The following is an 18822-nucleotide window of genomic DNA, read 5'->3' as shown; positions in this document are numbered from 1 at the left end:
AAGAAAAAACATTTTTTTTTTCAAAATTTTCAGTGGTTTTTGGTTTGTTTAAGAAAAATTAAAAAACCCAGAGGTGATTAAACACCACCAAGAGAAAGCTCTGTCTCAAAAAAATGATAAAAATTTCATATGGGTACAATGTTGCATGACCGCGCAATTGTCATTCAAAGTGTGACAGCGCTGAAAGCTGGAAATTGGCCTGGGCAGGAAGGGGGTATAAGTGCCCTGTAGGCTAGTGGTTAATCTTTTAATAAACAATATCAATAATCGTATGAATGCAGCGCTATACGAAATGAATAAATAAATCAATAAATATATCAAACTGTATATATGGTGTAATTATCATAAACACAAGCACTATGGAGCGCTATATCCACTAGGGAAAATAACGTCTTGATAGTGACGTTTAAAGTGCGGAAGTGACACAAATATAATAAATAAATTCAAAGTCCAATAAAACTCATAAAGTGAATTCCGTGACTCCAGTGGCTAGAAAACGAACGTACATTGCACTTACCAGAAAGCGCAATATAATGCGCATTTGAGTAAATCAAACCACTCCTGGTCATCTGGATCTGGAAAGGTAACTCAGGGGATCATCTGGCACAAATCAGCACAACAGGTAATCAGCACACCGTCACTCTCCAGGCTCCAGGAATATACATTCATCCAGCAGAGGGAACCATTCATCGGTATAGATTGGGACTAATAGGAATCCACCTTAAGGAGGCTCGCAGTAAACGAGCCAGAGCAGAAATTTCTAACTGTGCAGTATTTTTATTAAGTATGGCAAAGATTTGACATATAAAAAGAATGCACTCACATCTGGCATGTGACACTGAAACAAAGATGGCCACCAGCCTCCCCCCTAATGCGTTTCGTGCCTGTGCGCGTTTTCAAAAGGAGCGTGCCTCAGGCTAGTGATTCCTTAAATATGGTGCCTCACACATGCGCGGTTTGGTGGTTTGACACCATAATGATCCGCTCGAGCATGAGCGATGCATGCGAAGATGGCCATCTTAGAGCCGGTTATTTACCATGCAGCATAGAAAGTGATAAGATGAATATAGTATGTGGTCTAGCATGTATTTAGCTAGCCAAGATAGAAATAACTTTAATTTGGGACAATAGTATAACGACTCTGGGACATAATAGATGGTTCATCAAGGGGAGTAATGATAATTAACTTACGCATAAACGTGCATTAAGATTGAACGGGAGCCGGAAGTAACGAAACCTCCATTAAGCTGTAGTCCCGTTCCTACAGACACAGACCAGATTACCAGGCTCAATTGAGTGATAATAAAAGTCTTTCTATGGGACTACAGATCCCAGTTAATGTCAAAAATGTCACACCGATGCTTCATATATGTATAAAACAATACAATAATCATGATGAGCAATTCAAATTAGAATTTCACATAATTAATACAGATAATATAATAAAATAAACACAAGAAATCCCTTACAGTTTAATAAGATGAGATAAAAGCCGATAAAAAATAATAATAATAATAACTGATAAAAAAAAGCCAGATGTGAAGGGTAAAATCACAATACAAAACACGATAATATAGAAATAGGATAAAAAGTAAACAATATCCATATAAAAAAATAGATTAAAAATATATGACCTGAAATGAAATTAAGATCTCAAGGATAAAGGCATATATAGTGGAATTATAAAAATAGAGAAAACCAATAGTTATAACGTATAAGAAAAATACAAGAATACAAAAACGGCAAAAATACAAAAAAAAAGTAATTTTGCCTTTTTTGTATTTTTCTTATACGTTATAACTATTGGTTTCCTATATTTTTATAATTCCACTATCTATGCCTTTATCCTCGAGATCTTAATTTAATTTCAGGTCATATTTTTATCTATTTTTATATGGATTTTGTTTACTTTATGTGCACGGCACCGTATTTAAGGAATCACTAGGCTGAGGCATGCTCCCTTTAAAAAACGTGCACGGCACGAAACGCTTTAGGGAGGAGCCCAGCTAGTGACGTCATGCCGCACAGGCCACGAAGAAGGCTGGCGGCCATCTTTGTTTCAGTTTCACATGCCAGATGTGAGTGCATTCTTTTTATATGTCAAATCTTTGCCATACTTAATAAAAATACTGCACAATTAGAGATTTCTGCTCTGGCTCATTTACTGCGAGCCTCCGTAAGGTGGATTCCTATTACTCCCAATCTATACCTATGAATGGTTCCCTCTGCTGGATGGATGTATATTCCTGGAGCCTGGAGAGTGACGGTGTGCCGATTACCTGTCATGTTGATGTGTGCCAGATGATCCCGAGTTACCTTTCCAGATCCAAATGACCAGGAGCGGTTTGATTTACTCAAATGCAAATTATATTGCGCTTTCTGGTTAGTGCAATGTACATTCGTTTTCTAGCCACTGGAGTCACGGAATTCACTTTATGAGTTTTATTGGACTTTGAATTCATTTATTATATTTGTGTCACTTCCGCACTTTAAACGTCACTATCAAGACGTTATTTTCCCTAGTGGATATAGCGCTCCACAGTGCTTGTGTTTATGATAATTACATCATATATACAGTTTGATATATTTATTGATTTATTTATTCATTTTGTATAGCGCTGCATTCATACGATTATTATTTGATTGGAAGGATTTTGAGGTTTTAACCTTCATGCTAGCTGCTCGCCATATTTACCTAGCACTCGTTTAAATTTTTATTATCCTAATAAACAATATCGAGTTACTCTTGATAATGCACCAGGAGATCTCTTCTGTTTCATTTTCCACATTGATTTGGCTGGAGTCTTGCAGTCTTAGAGTGACACTTACCTATTACAAGTGAATTGGAGGAATATTGCCAATTATTACAGCCAGAGTGTTCGGAAAGTGTGTTTGACCTTACCATTGTGTGGGTCAAACCTTGAGGTAAGCGGCAGGATTGGAAGGTGATGGTTCACAAGCATGACATATGCATGTCACGAAACACGATATTTTGAAGAAAGACATTTCTCACTGGATATTTTGGGACTTTTTATGAATTTTGCATTTGTTTATATTAGTTTAATGTGTATGCGTTTACATGAGTTTTTTTTATAGCATTTATGAAGTTTATATGGGGAATATGAAATATCAAGCTCTGTATTTACAAGGTAGGTTGGGATTCATAGCACTTTATCTACAGTATGTATACCATCAGTTATATAACTAATCGTGTTTGATGCATTTACATGCATTTGTCTTTTTATTAAAAAAATTTTAATTGCACATTTATATTGGCTTATACACATTTTAGTTGTGCTATACTTTTTCCATATTGACATATTTAAATCCTAACTGAATACCATTTTGTTGCTATGTAAACTGTGTATCATAATAATGTGTCATTTATTTATGTTCTAGAAAGCATGGAGATTTGGAATCTCATCTTAGCTTTTCTGTTGTACAACTGGCTTTAGAAATTAATAAATCAACTTTGCACTGTACATTCAAGCTGCCTTTGCCAAGTGAAGCAAAAGCAAAACTATTCAATGTCTGGAGCAGCTTTTCTCAACCAGGGTGCATAGACACACTGGGGTGCCTTGAGGTTTCTTCAGGGGTGCCTTAGCAAAATGTCTAAAAATTGCCCAAAACTTGTATACAAGCCAGAAGGTGGAAGAAGCCTGCCTTTTATTTACACAAAGCCACAGGTTTTCATTGTGCACCATTATGACCTTCTAGCCGCTGGTGTCCTGACAACCAATTACATCATCAGTTGATAAGGAGGATGTCAGCTACCAGCACAACAGCCTAGTTTTACACTCCATCAGTTTTACCCTCTCCATCAGTACTGGGGTCACATCAACTCAGTGATGGAGAAAAACTGAAGGAGAAGAGAAACACTGGAATACTATTCAGTACCAGTGTGCAAAAGTGTATTTGTTTTGGAAGAATAAATCACCTCTAATGTTGGGTGTTCTACATGTGTGGATGTTGCTGTGTTATATAAAACTATTAGAATAGTTTTTCACATTTTAGAATGGGGTGCCTCAAGACTGTCCATAATTTCAAAGGGTGCCTCAAGACTGTCCATAACTTTAAAAGGTGCCTCAAGACTATTCATAATTTTAAAGGGTGCCTCGGAAATGTCCATAATTTTAAAGGGCACCTTGGCTGATAAAAGGTTGAGAAACACTGGTCTGGAGCATGTAAATAATTATTCAAAATGGTGGTTACCTTGATGATTTTGAAATTTCATTTTACACTAGAAAAGCTATAATTTATGGGGAAATTGCATGAAGTGTTCTTGCCTCCACTCTGCTGCCTGCTCACACACCTGGGTTCCTATGGCAACTCACTCTACAGCAAGGGCAGAGAAGAGCGGTTAAAAACAAACTGCTCCAACTTTCTCACTTCACTGGCGGTTGCCATCTTCAAACGGTTGTAGTTTAAAAATTATAAATCCTACATCGAAGAGCTTTATATTGTGAGAATCACAAAACCCAGACCTACATTTTGATGCATAGTATGTCTCTGAAATATTAAAACTGAAGACACAGTTGCAGTTTAGAAATTGCCCTTCAAATTTGAGGTGGCTAGAGTGGAGTTTCAATGAATGTCAATGGGCGGCATGAGTTGCAAACAAATGGTCATATTGTGAAAACTATCACGACTGTGGCTTAGCCGTGGACATTTTTAGTGGCAGCAGGGATAGCTGAACATTTTGATATAAGATTTGTGTAGGTGGGCTTGAAAATGAGGGAGTGATGGCAGTTTAGAAATCATGTCCTGATTTTTCTGCTCACACTCTAGCTTTTGTCAGCTCCCACTCTAGTTTTGAACATTCCGCCATTCATTCCTATGGAACCAATTTTACCACAAAAACGCCAATATTTCGTGAACCATTTGGCAAAACGTTCCACAAAGTAATAGCACACCAATCGGGAACAATCTGCACGTTTTGGTATATTACTGAATATGTAGTGTAAAAACTGTGGGAGGAGTTAGGGTGGTAAATTTGGCTATAAAAATAAGAATATATATGTGAGATAACAGTAAGTGGTCTTGCCATGCAAGAACACTTAATTAGTGCAGACACCACCAGACTTACCAGTAGTAATATGCTATTTTATCCAGTAAGTGAATTGCTTTGTGAACAAGTGTTCTTGTTGGTATAATATATCTTTATATCAGCATAACTCAGACACAGTAGTATCATCACTGCAAACAACCTTTAATAAAATGTAACATTCAAATTTTATTGTAAAATGTCTGAAAAATACAATAAAAATATAAAGTATCTATTTAAATTGTAAGAGTTTTATTGCTATTGTAGTTCAAACAACAATGGTCATTGTAACTTTAATTTAGCTATAAGAAAGAAAACATGGCATTTATTTTAGTTCTTGTCCTATAAGCAGGAACTGTTTATACTATGACAGATGCAGCCACCAATCATACAGCTAGAGGTAGGATGGCTTAAACATCTGTCACAAAATAATTTTCTAAAGAATGCAGATTCAGACACAATTGAATAAACACATTTGTTTTTGCATCAGTGTTTACCTAAAAGCTAATGAGTTTTATTCTGTTTCTTTCAGATGATTTGCTTTTGCAGATAATGTTTAGAAGTTATAGGACTGTTTTAGTGCTTAAACAAAATCCCAACTATAAAAATAAATGCTTCAAATTCTTACTCTCTATCTCAATCAGCTAACTTTCTAGTATGTAGTATGTTTTTTCTAGTATGTTTTTTCTGTTATAATAACAGAACCAATATACAAAGTTGCAAAAGTTATTTTCGCTGTATTAGTTATTTTATCATGTTATTTTTTCCAAAAAATATTTGATTCAGTGGAATAATTTTTTTCTTATGAATTTATATTTTACACCACAACGTGTTATTTTATCTCCACACAATGGGTGGATATAATGCACAATGACATCTCCCAGGCATTTCCAGCCGTTGTGGGCAATCTCTTCTGTACACAGAAAAAGATGCCATTGGGGACCAGACCGGAGTGGCTTCAGAATAGGTAAGATCTTTTCTTTACAGGGTTAGATAGAAAGGCCTTAGAATGGGCCTGAGAGGGAGTTTAGTCTTAGTTAGATTTTGCCTGAACTATTCTGTAACTAATGCTTTGCTATATTTTTTAAATGGATCACAATTCCACTAATTTTCATATTTAATTTGGGCATGTGATGATAAAAATATGAGAGCTGACCTTGCTGACTTGGTTTTAAATTTTGCAGGCTCAGGGATTAACATCTAGAGCAGTCCTCAAAATTTCCACTTGCCCACATTGGGCGAGTGGAAATTATGTGGGGGGCGAGCAGCATTGGGACTAGGAGTGTGTGGGAGGAGCAGCAGTGGGGGCAGTTACCAGCAATGATCTCCCTGTATGGCTTTCAATGAAGCAGCTGAAAGCCACGGGAGGGCTTCATTGAAAGCCATACCGGGAGATTGCTGCTTGTAACTGCCCACACCGCTGCACTGATCATCCCAGATCCTTCAGTTTCTTTCCAGCCCCTCCCTGTGTGCTCCTCAGTGCCCTGCCCCTCCCTCTATCCTCCACACTGCTCTGCCTCCTACTGTGCCCACCCCCACTCCAGTCCGTGCAGCTTCCCAGATGAGGACGTGTGGGCGGGAAATATTATACAGAGCAGCCCGCAGCCCTGTGATGACAGAGCCATGTGAGTCTGACCCTCCTTCCTTCCCTCCTCCCTTTCCATCCATCCTTCCCTCTCATTCTCTTCCTTACCTCCCCTTCCTTTCTTTCCATCCCTCCCTCATCTTCCCTTCCCTCCTTCCTTTCCTCCACTCCCTTCTTTCCTTCCCTCCCTCCTTCTTTCCCTTCCTTACTTCCTACAGTCTGTACCCCTCTCCCTGCACTATGCATCGCACTGCTGACCTCCGCACTGTTCGTCATTTGTTTCCCTATTGATGTAAAGCACTTATTTTCCTTTTATGTTTACATTTCTATATGTCAATATTCTTAAAGTTGTTGTTAATATTTATTTTTGTACCTTTATTCTGCATAAAACACTTAAGTGTCATTTCATGAAATCATTTTTGAGGGCGTGTTTAGGTGCTGAATTAGAGGCGGGGCCAGGGGCGGACTGACAACTCATGGGGCCCCCGGGCAATAGGGGATCATGGGGCCCCTGTGTCCTTGCCCAAACTCAAAAAAAGCCTATGAAAAAGGTACCAGGGGCATCTCATGGGGCCCCCTACTGACCCCGGGCCCTCGGGCAGTGCCCGAGTTTCCAAACTGTCAGTCTGCCCCTGGGCGGGGCAGGGTAGGGGTTGGGTGGGGCAACTGGTGTAACTCTTATGTCCAGGCTAGTAGCTCAGGAGTTGAAATTGTGAATCCTGATTTACAGTATAATTTTGTATGATTAGATCCACTGAACTACAACTAGAACAGGAGTTTAGAGCTTTCAGACTTTACAGGTTTCAGGTCTGTAACTTACTAGATAGTAAGCCAGAATTAGGATGACAGCTTAGCGCTTACACCTTTGTACCCTTACAGGTTTGCTTCAAGTGGCCCTAAAGGTAGAAGGTTTTTTTTTACCTTTATGCATGCTATGCATTAAGGTAAAAAAACCATCTGCATGCAGCTCTCCCTCCAGCCTCCCCTTATGCTTTCCTGAGACCAATCTCGATCCAGATCAAGCACTTTCATCTCTTTCTCTCCTAATTGGACAGAGAGACAGCAGTGGGAGCCATTAACTTCTGCTGCTGTCAATCACAGCTAGTGAGGAGAGAACTGGAGGGGGGCTGTGGAGCCAAACCAAGCTCTGTTTGTCAATGGACACGCAGTGCCAGCTTGAACGACAGCATGCACGAGTACCCCCAGGACAAGCAGCTTACTATGGGGACATTCAGCAGGGAGGTGGGGCCAGGAGCTTCAGCAGGGGGATCCCATAGGAGGAGGATTGGGCCTGCTCTGTGCTAAACAATTGCGCAGAGCAGGTGAGTATAACATGTTTATTGTTTTTAAAAAATAAAAAAGTTGACTTTAGAATCAATTTAAATATTTTAAGGACAGCTTCTCTTAATTATTCTCTGTATATTTTAATACATGACTACATTCTAGTGTAATCCTTTTTGTTGATGCAATCACCAGTTTATTAACAAGTGTTTGACTATAATTTTCACATGAAAAATTGCTGTTTTGTTTGTGCCGTATCTTAGCAGATATTTACATTTTTTTAAAATCTGCCTTCGTTTCTCCCTTGTTTACACATCACTTTGATGACCTTAATAAATTTAAATAAAACTAGACATGATCATTAAAATCTTGTAAGAGTAATAAATAAGCAATGTATAAAATTAATAAAAATCATTATTTTATTGTTTATAAATACCCCCTAAGGTTTATTGTTCATCTTTGAATCCCACTTGAATCCCACAAACACGTACTGCATTTTCCAAGAAAAATTATTCAGAAAATCGAGGGTTTTCAGTAGCAAACAATACATTTCTATATCATTCTCAGATCGTCAGTGGCTCTGTTTTGTGCCTTCGTACAGTTGTGCAGTAGGTCTTCTATGAATAGGTCATGTAAGGGGTGTTGCAGTAATTTTCCACAGTTCCTGTCAAACCAAAAAAGGAAATAAATTAAGTATATTATTGAACTTGACAACGTACTTCTCTCCAAGAATAAAGCTGGACTCCAAGCATGTAAATCCACAGTTAAAAGACACATACTTTATAGTAACAAAAAAAGGAAATTTTACACTGCATTCTGATACTGTCCTAGTTGAACAAAGCATGATGCTATAACCATTTAAAGACCGCCCCATAGCAGATATACTGCTACAGGGTGGCTGTGCTGTGCAAAATCACGTGTATATATACGTGATTTTGCATTTCCAGATAATGGGCGAGAGCACGCCGCTCTATCTGCGCTGTCATCAGCTTCCAAAGATGTAAATCACCGGGTCCTGGCCAGTAATTCATGGCGGGACTCAGTGATCAGCGGAGAAGCTGACGGGAGAGATTTGTGTGTAAACAACACAGATCTCTTTTCTGTCAGCAGGGACGTGCTGCTTTTTATCTGTGTGCAAAGCAGATGACAATACATAGTTATCTAAGTAGTCAGGTTGAAAAATATAATTAGGTTGAAAAAAATTTACTCCTAGTTCAATTATTAGGAAAAATAAATAGAATAAACAAATGCTATAACCACAGTTTATCCAGAGAAAGGCAAAAACCCTATAAAGCATGGTCTAGCTTGCTCCAGTGAGGGAATACAAAACATTTCCTCATCTCCCAGGCAATCGGATATTCCCTAGAACAACAATCTCTGGTGGTATTACCTATAAATGTTAATATCCAGTTATAATTTGTGCATTTAGGAATGTATCCAGCTTTTTAAAGCAGATGATGTTCTGCAGGTTCCTGTGAACATGCAATACAGTGATAACATGGTGCAGTGGTTTTTTCACAGGGAATATTCCCAATTGTTGCTAGCTGCATTTGTTTTTTTGTAACAGGCTTCTTTTTTCCTAGATAGTGACAGCATGCAACATGCGTGTGCAATGTGCATCAGCACAGAAGCTTATATTCTGCTTTGCAAGGGAATTTGAAAGAGTGATTTACAAGCAGGAGCATGTCGGAGACAGGGGCAGAATGCTGTCACCTTGTAACCCAAAATGCTCAAGCAAGGATCGTTATTTCTATATCACTAGCTGTTATCTTTATTAAAGCTAGTCATAACAATAAAAATAAACTTTCCAGTATAGTTTTCTGTATTAAAGCTTATATTAAATTGAACTGGCTGGGTCTAATTCTGCTGTACATTAACAAACAATGCTGGATTTCTTTGAATTGCAATACTGCCTTTAAGTTACTTGTGCCCTGATTGTGTGCACAGAACTGTACATCAAAATATCTGTCCACCAACAACTAGCACTTAAATTGTTAACACCTTAGCTTCTTTTTTGGGTTCTTTCCTTTTTTTTGATCAGTTTAAAAAAAAAAAAAAAAAAAAGGTTCAATAATATTATGCACCTGAGCAACCTCACTTGATATTGCTCACAATAACTACACTCCCAAAACCCATGGATAAAATACAACATAAAAGTTAGGCATACTTTGGTTGGCCTATTATCTCTGATTAAAACTGTCCTGCTGTTGACCACTTTTACACTGTTGTATCTTCTGTAATGCTCGTAGTAAAACCCCAGCCTATGCTCCTTAACCACTTGCCTACCGGGCACTTATACCCCCTTCGTGCCCAGGCCAATTTTCAGCTTTCAGCACTGTTGCACTTTGAATGACAATTGCGTGGTCATTCAAAATAGATGTTTACTTGCTGACTTTGAGGAGGAGGACCTCCGTGCATCCCAAAAGGTATTGACACGTTTCCTGTTCTTCTATGCCAAAAAATGTGTTGCACTACATTGGAAAAAACCTGAGCCTCGCAGTTTATCAATGTGAATTAGATTGGTTAATTAATCCTTGCCACTGTATAAATTGACCTATATTTCTAGAAGTTGTCCCCGTAAATTTGATCAAGTTTGGTCTACCTGGACTTCTTCGGTATCAGGAGATATTGAGGTTTAGAATGTAAATCATGTCCCGTAGCTCGTACAACTACCACTGTTTAGGGGGAGTCGCTTGGGAAAGGAAGGAGAAAGAGAGAGAACTTTTTTCCCCCTTTTTTTTTTGACTCATATCCTGTTTTTTGTGCTGCGATTTGTATTCAGTATCTTATTCACCAGCTAAGTTGTTTGTTGTTGTATTGCAACAATGATGGGACTGTATTCGATTTTCATTGCTTTTGTAGTTGAGCTTTTGGATATTTGTCTCTAGCCTGTATTTTGCACCCATCATTGGGTACCCCGTTTACCACTCTTTGTTATTGGTTTATTTGTAAAATAATAAAATTAACTTTCAAAAAACAAATTAACACATTTCTATGCCGTACCTGTTCTTATCGCGTTTGCACTAACGGGATCACCTCACAGGGGAGCAGCAGGGTTGTCTGTGTTTTTATTTCGAATTAACTGAAAAGGCTGATGGAATCTTGCAGGTTATAGTATGTGCACTACCATAAATACTTTTTACTCTTTCTACTCTCACCTACTGTCCAAGGTAGTATTCCTTGTACTCATCACCTCTGTGAGATGAGTGTCTGAGCTGGCTGCCTCAACATATAGGGGACAAGGTGGTACTGAGACCTAGGACTTCCCTTTGCCTAAGGTATTACCCAGTTTTAATTGCTGTCCACTGTGTTTGCTAGACCAGAGAAGCAATGGCATTACAAAGAAAAAACAAAAACAAAATAATAATGCATGATCTCTGTCTCCCACTTTAGGCCTGTCTGACCTTTTTTTTTTTTTTTTTAATATGAGGGCTTGTCTAAATTAAATGGCAGTTATGACAATATGGATAAATATTTAGCCCTTTAGTGCACTCTACTTTACCAAACAAGTTTGCAGTGATTTGAAGCAAACAAAGGTCAGCTTTGCCAGTGTCAGCAACAAGTGTCTGCTGCAGACCCCAAGGTAAAAAAAAGCCCTGAAAAAATGTATACCTCCCCCCAAAAAATAAACCACGATTTAGGTAAACAGTAGAATTTGCTGTTGCCTACACTTCTCCCAGGCCATAAGATTTCCCCCCTCTATTTTCTGCTGTGTTCTGGAAAGATGGGCAGCCTATGGTTTTAGGTTGACCCCTTGCAGCTATACCTCCGGTGCCCTGGCTATAAAGAAGCATAAAAAATATAATCTGAAAACTGCCCCATCTTCTCTTCAACACTGACACCCCAACCCTCCTCCTCTAAATATTGCAACTTAATCAGTAAGACATTGAATCTGCTTTTGAGTGCTACCAGCTGCCAGGCTTGGCTATTTACAAGAACCTCTTTTCACTGAGCAGATGGTTGGAGGTGCATTGGTCAACAGAGGGAATCCTGCCACTCTCAGAAAATGCAGCATTTTGGGCTCCCTCTGGGCTGATGGCAGTAATAACCTTAATTTTACCCTTCTATTGAGAGCTGTTAAGCATTCCCCTTGAAGCTTCCTCCATTACCTCCTTCTTCACAATGCCAATGCCCCACCCTAACCCTCCTTTTGCAAAGAAATGGTGGCTGGCCAATGGCTTTCAGGGAAAATAATAGCATAGTGTAGATAGGAAGCACTCCCAGAAAGAGTTTTTTTGTGCCACCAGCAGATCCTCACATCACTGGCAGACTTAGGGCTTACCAAAGGCATTCTTTTACCACGCTTTAACACTTCTTATGTTTGTCAGTAATTTTTAAACCGCTTGTTACCAATACATTAGTCTCTACACTGAGATTGGTGCCCCCTTGTGTCCGATTTAACAGCTATAAGAAAAGCTGTGTCTTTTTCCTTCCCCTCGTGACAGGCTTGCAGACTGGGCAGCTGGATGAGGAAAGAACCTCCACGCCCATGTCACATTCCACTCTAAGGCTCATGGCTGTGCTCAAACACTTCCTACTTCCTGGTAACCAGGGCAATGTGCCTTGGGGGCGTGTCCCCATTTATCAATATTCTCCCTCTTGCTGCTGTATGGTATTTAAAGCATAACTAAAAGGCAAAACTTTTTTTCTTTTTAGTTTTGGACAGAGTGGAAAGGGATTAAAACACTTGTCAGTTTTTATTGCTGTCTGTGCCTCCATTAGAGAGATTCACCCTCTCTATTTGTCCTGTTTAGCATTATGATTGAAAGTGAAAGTATAATAAAATTCCACATTTTGCGTTGTCCCCAGAAAGGTCATAGAGGGGAAATCTTCCAATGGGGACACTAGTTCTGGTGACCTGTGAGTCCCCAATAAATTTGCTTAATTTGCAGGGATTTTCTCTCACTTCCTGTTTGGCTATGGGATAGGACGTGAAAGGAAACCTCCTCATCGTGGCACAGATGGCAAAAAAAAAATCTGACGGGTTATAACCCTTCCTTATTCTAACTAAAATGAAAAAGGAGTTTTGCCTATAGTTCTACTAGAACATTTTTTTGCTTTTTTAAATATCTTACTTGGCAATGCCCAGCTCTTCATGTCTTTTTGACAGTAGCTTGCCTATTAGCCTTTAAAAATTAACAGAATGTTGCATCAAGATTCACTCACCATAGGCTTCAATGGGGTTAGACTCTAATTCCAGGTTTTCAGACTTCATGCAGGATTCAACTACCCTCTGTGAATTGAACCCAGCAGATTTGTTCTTCCTTACTGATAATGTATCAACTAGTTTCTACAAAATAATTAATTTTACTAAATATAAATGTAATCAATAAATATTGTTTATGACGTGTTTATACTGTTAGTTATAGGTTACAGTATGTTACATAATTTTACACTATGAAATCGCATGAATTAGAGATTATAGCAGCCTATTACTTTCAGAGGAACTAGGTGGATTATTAGAAACACATAACATTTTTAGTTAAGATGCTCAGACCTTGCTTTAGCAAACAATTTTAATATGATGGCTCCTTTAATTTTCAAGCTTATCGGAGTGTAATTTATTCCCAGTTTAGCTAACCTCTTTAGGTCAACATGAGAGGAAGAAATTATTCATTATAGGATTTCACAGTTAATCTTTTAAAAATATACCGTATTTTCCGGCGTATAAGACAACTTTTTACCCCTTGAAAATCTTCTCAAAAGTCGGAGGTCGTCTTATACGCCGGTATACGGCATACTGACACTTTTTAGGGGGGCGAGGACATGAGGCCTGGTAAGCTGCAGGGAGGGGGGGGGGGCGCTCGATCGCCCCCCTCTTTCCTGCCAGGCCTGTGCCCCTGATCAAGGGTCCGGTAGGAATTTAGGGGGGACCCCATGTTTTTTCCCCCATTTTTTCGGGGGCGGGGGGGGGGGGGTTTCCTTAAAAGTCCATCCAGGCCTAAAGGGCCTGGTATGGCTTTTAGGGGGAACGTCACACACTTAAAAAAAACACTTACTGTGCATTTAAAAAAAAAAATTCTAATAAAAATGTCAGTCCTGCTGCAGCAGGTTCTATACATTGCAGGTAGTTTATGGGAACCCTCAGGCATGAAATTTAAAGGAATGTCATTTTGTTTTGTTTTTTTTACTGATTCATGTCCCTCAGGGCAGTATCCAAGTCCCCTTACCCCTTTTATGGCCAATAACTTGCATATGAGCCTTCAAAATGGGCACTTTTGAAGTTACAAGTTCCATTCCCATAGACTTGCATTGAGTTCAAAGTTCGAGGTCGAATGTTCATTAGGTTCGAACGTTCGACCGCAAACAAAACACAGAGGTAAAAAAGACCCGCAAACGAAGAACAACTGAAGACAGATGCAGTTAGAGCCTGACAAAGCATCAGAAAGGAGGAAACCCAGTCTTTGGTAATGTCCATGGGTTCCAGACATCAGGAAGTCATTGCCAGTAAAAGATTCTCAATAAAATATTAAAACTGAACATTTTATTTATACTTATATTCATTTGTCCAATTACATTTGAGCCCCTGAAAATGGAGGGACTGTGTATAAAAATGGTTGCAGTTCCTAAAATTTTTACTTGATATTTATGTTCAATCCCCTGAATTAAAGCTGAAAGTCTGCACTTCAAATTCATTTGGATTGTTTAATTTGAATTGATTCTGGTGGCATACAGAGCCAAAAGTTTGAAAATTGTGCCTGTGTCCAAATATATATATATATATATATATATATATGGACCTAACTGTATATACAGTACCTAATAACTGAGTACAGTTTTGTACTGTTAAGACTTTAATCCCAGTATTAAATTGGTGTAGGTAAACTAAGAGGTTTGCCCAAAATAGCCCAAGATTTGACGGTGAACTTTAATCTAGTGAAAATGATGTTCCCTGATATTTGATAACTACTGTTCTTCACTAGGAAAAGTTATTTACTGTAGTATTGACCCAGTGTAAAAAAAGAAAAAGAAACGTTGCCTTCCCTTTAAATTTATCTGACATTCCTTTGGCCAATTAGTGACCTCCCTTTATCAGAACTAACTGGCCCAGGACACCAGACATGCAGGACGTTAGTATCCCTGTAGCAAGGTAACTGCCCACATCCCCTTGGGGGGGTGCTTTGAGAGGTGTTCCTTAAAAAAAAAAGGGCCTCCCTACCAAAGCACTGGTGCCCAGTTATGGTGGACATTGGGCATACATTTAAGTACGCTCACAGTCTATGCCAAATAGGACAAAATAACAGTCAACTGCAATCGACAGTAACAAAATTAGTGTATACTCTAAGAGGCTCATGAACACGAGAAGGTGATGACTTGGACAATGGCCCACATTTGGCTCAAGGTACACCACTATGCATTAATGAATGAAGTAGATTCACAGACTAAAAATAGAGTGCCTTGAAAAAGTATTCATACTTCTTGAAAGTTTCCTCATGTTGTCATGTTACAGACAAAAACGTAAATGTATTTTATTGGGATTTTATGTGATAAACCAATACAAAGTGGCACATAAGTGTGAAGTGGAAGGAAAACGATAAATGGTTTTCAAAATTTTTCACAAATAAAATGTGAAAAGTGTGGCATGCGTTTGTTTTCAGCCCCCCTAAGTCAATACTTTGTAGAACCACCTTTTGCTACAATTATGGCTACATGTCTTTTTGGGTATGACTCTACCAGTTTTGCACATCTAGAGAGTGAAATTTTTGCCCATTCTTCTTTGCAAAAAAGCTCAAGCTCTGTCAGATTGGATGGAGAGAGTGTCTTAAACAGCAATTTTCAAGTCTTGCCACAGTTTCTCAATTGGATTTAGGTCTGGACTTTGACTGGGCCAGTCTAATACATGAATATGCTTTGATCTAAACCATTCCATTCCAACTGGCTGTTTATTTAGAGTTGTTCTCCTGCTGGAAGATGAACCTCCGCCTCAGTCTCAAGTCTTTTGCAGAGTCTAATAGGTTGTCTTCTAAGATTGCCCTGTATTTGGCTCCATCCATCTTCCCATCATCTTCGACCAGCTTCCCTGTCTCTGCTGAAGAAAAGCATCCCCACAACATAATGCCCCCACCACCATGTTTCACAGTGGGGATGGTGCGTTCAAGCAGATGTGCAGTGTTAGTTTTCCGCCACACATAGGGTTTTACTTTTAGGTCAGCAAGTTCAATTTTGGTCTCATCTGACCAGAGCACCTTCTTCCACATGTTTGCTGTGTCCTCCACATTGCTTCTCGCAAACTGCAAATGGGGCTTCTTATGGCTTTCTTCTTGCCACTCTTCCATAAAGACCAGATTTGTGAAGTACACGAATGTCAGGGCTCCGGGGTGTGACCAGAGGTATGTGACTGACGCAGGGAAATGCAGGCTTCAGATAAGTTATAAACAATATAATTTATTCAAGACTAACAATACAAACATAAACGCAGTGCAATACTAAAACATAACACAGTGCAAACGAACCAAACCACCCACAGATAACAATACATACAATGCAAGCGTCGTCAGGCAGGCAGGGTCAATAACAAACGGGCAGGTAGGAGCAGGAGGAGCAGGCAGAGAGTAGTCAGGTCACGAGCCGGGTACAGCAACTAACAGGCAGGTAGGTACAGGGGGGTCAGGCAGAGAATGGTCGGGGTCACAAGCCAGGGATCAGAGCAGGAGAAGTCAGCAGAGGTCCAGATCAAGCAGGGTCAGCAACAAGACAGGAACAGGATGCAGGAACAAGATACAGGGCCCAGGAAAAACACACACACCAAGGCAGCGTCTGCAGGTCTGGCCATCCCTTAAATACACCTGCATAAGCAGTTTCAGGTGTTTGGCTGGCTGCAGGGTTGAGTCTCTGATTGCTGGGAGCACCCGCTGGCCAGCCCTGGTACTGCAGCCCATAAGGCAGGTGAGTCCCACCATTGCTGGCCAGTCCATTCCTGACAACGACTAATAGTTATCCTGTGGACAGAGTCTTCCACCTGAACTGTGGATCTCTGCAGTTCCCCCAGAGTTACCATGGACCTCTTGGCTGCTTCTCTGATCAATGCTCTCCTTGCCCAGCCTATCAGTTTAGGTGGATGACTATGTCTTGGTATGCAGTTGTGCCATACTCTTTCCATTTTTGGATGATGGATTGGACAGTGCTCCGTGAGATGTTCAAAGCTTGGGATATTCTTTAATAACTTAACCCTGCTTTAACATTCTCCACAATTTTATCCCTGACCTGTGTAGTGTGTTCCTTGGCCTTCATGATGCTATTTGTTCTATAATGTCCTCATACAAACCTCTGAGCACTTCACAGAACAGCTGTATTTATACTGAGAATATATTACACACAGGTGGTGACTCTATTTACTAATTAGGTGACTTCTGAAGGCAATTGGTTCCACTACATTTCAGAGTAAAGGGGACTGAATACAAATGCACGCCACACTTTTCAGATATTTATTTGTAAAAAATGTTGAAAAACATATATCATTTTCCTTCCACTTCACAATTATATGCCACTTTGTGTTGGTCTATTAAATCCCAATAAAATAAATTTATGTTTTTGGTTGTAACATGACAAAATGTGGAAAATTTCAAGCGGTATGAATACTTTTTCAAGGCACTGTAGATGATATCACCTTCCTTATGCAGTTACTATATATTTAAAACATATGAAAAAAGTTTTCTCTCATAACCCTCTCAAAGAGGTATCAATGTATTATACAGTTTCTGAATAAATTATATATAAATTAATTCTATAAGACAGTTAAAGACTAGATGCATATACAAACTGGACAAAGGACTTTATTAAAGATCGAAAACATTAAAAGGCAAACGCAGTCTATGATGCATATAACATAAAGCAAATTACACAACAATGCATAAAAAAAAGGTGTTAAACCATAAAACTGAAAAACGCTGGGGTTTAGTCATATTAAAAAAATTATTTTCCTATTCTATCATCCCAGTGCATCAGTTGAATACCTTTTTCAAATGCCTAAACACTGGCATAACGTGCTGATGAATAATATAATCATGTAGGGAAAAAAGCCTCTCATATTCATCGTGCCGGTGATGTGCATTAAGCCTGCAATAGGCTTACACAACATTTGATGTAAATAAAGTAAATGTCTGTGCATCCAGGTAACATTGAATGACACATCTGTGGTATCATTAATATACAGTATTTAAAGTGGATGAGTGCTAAATTAAACACAACTCCAGGGCTTGCACACTTGTAATCATACACTACAGTCACAGCAACAAACCTAAGTGGTGTCATGTATCCAAGATTACATCACATTTAAATAATGACTAACTACAACTTTTCAGGTGCTATTCAATAATATACTCTTCAAATGGCATCCGGAGTGGCTGCATAATCGCCAGCTCTGGCGCCCCTGCCGAATCCGCCGCCACCCGGGCGGTAGCGGACTCCGGAGCATCCCTCGGAGGGCCTCCTAACACCCAGAAGGGGTGCTGGGCGCTCTGTCCCTCCGGTGGAGCCTCGGCGACTTGCGGCCTACCACGGCCCCTGAAGCCGCGGCCTTTCCTGTCAGCCGCGGCGAACCGCGGCCGACCGAGACGCCCCGCTCCAGAGGGGACGCAACCCCCGCTCCAGAGGGGACACCACCACCACCGGTACCTCACCAGCCGCTCCGGAGGTCCTGCCATCACCCAGGAGGAGTACTGGGTGCCCTGTCCCCTGCGGCCTACCGCTGCCTCCAAAGCCACGCTACTGCCCGACGCCTGAACCAGGACGCCGCCGTCCGTGCCAGAGAGAGGGGAGCTACCACCACCGCCTCCCCTACCTACAGCCGCCACAGAGAGAAGGGAAGCAGCAACCACCCCCACCGGCACCAAGAGGGTAAGCCGCCACCGGAACCGAGAGGGTAGGCCACCGCTACCAGATCTACTTCCCTGCTCTCCACCGTGTACCACAC

The 18822-nt window shown here is 40.0% G+C and overlaps 1 protein-coding gene across 3 annotated transcripts in view; it reads right to left on the bottom strand.

The window, feature by feature from the left end:
• Positions 1-5188: 5188 nt before the first annotated feature.
• The window catches only part of METTL22 (methyltransferase 22, Kin17 lysine), a 318966-nt gene continuing 305332 nt past the window's right edge, over positions 5189-18822 (bottom strand). For all 3 annotated transcript variants that reach the window (XM_089692103.1, XM_089692094.1, XM_089692109.1), the window contains one exon: positions 5189-8574. In XM_089692103.1, coding sequence (XP_089548229.1) covers positions 8463-8574 — 112 coding nt within the window. In that variant the 3' untranslated portion in view covers positions 5189-8462. The remainder of the gene's footprint in view (positions 8575-18822) is intronic.

This window comes from Staurois parvus, unplaced genomic scaffold (assembly GCF_062004578.1).
Source record: "Staurois parvus isolate SC_StPar_1 unplaced genomic scaffold, SC_StPar_1.0 ptg000022l, whole genome shotgun sequence".
Taxonomy (NCBI): Eukaryota; Metazoa; Chordata; class Amphibia; order Anura; family Ranidae; genus Staurois; species Staurois parvus.
Note: the sequence above shows the minus strand (reverse complement) of the source record. Positions and strands in the feature narration are given on the sequence as shown.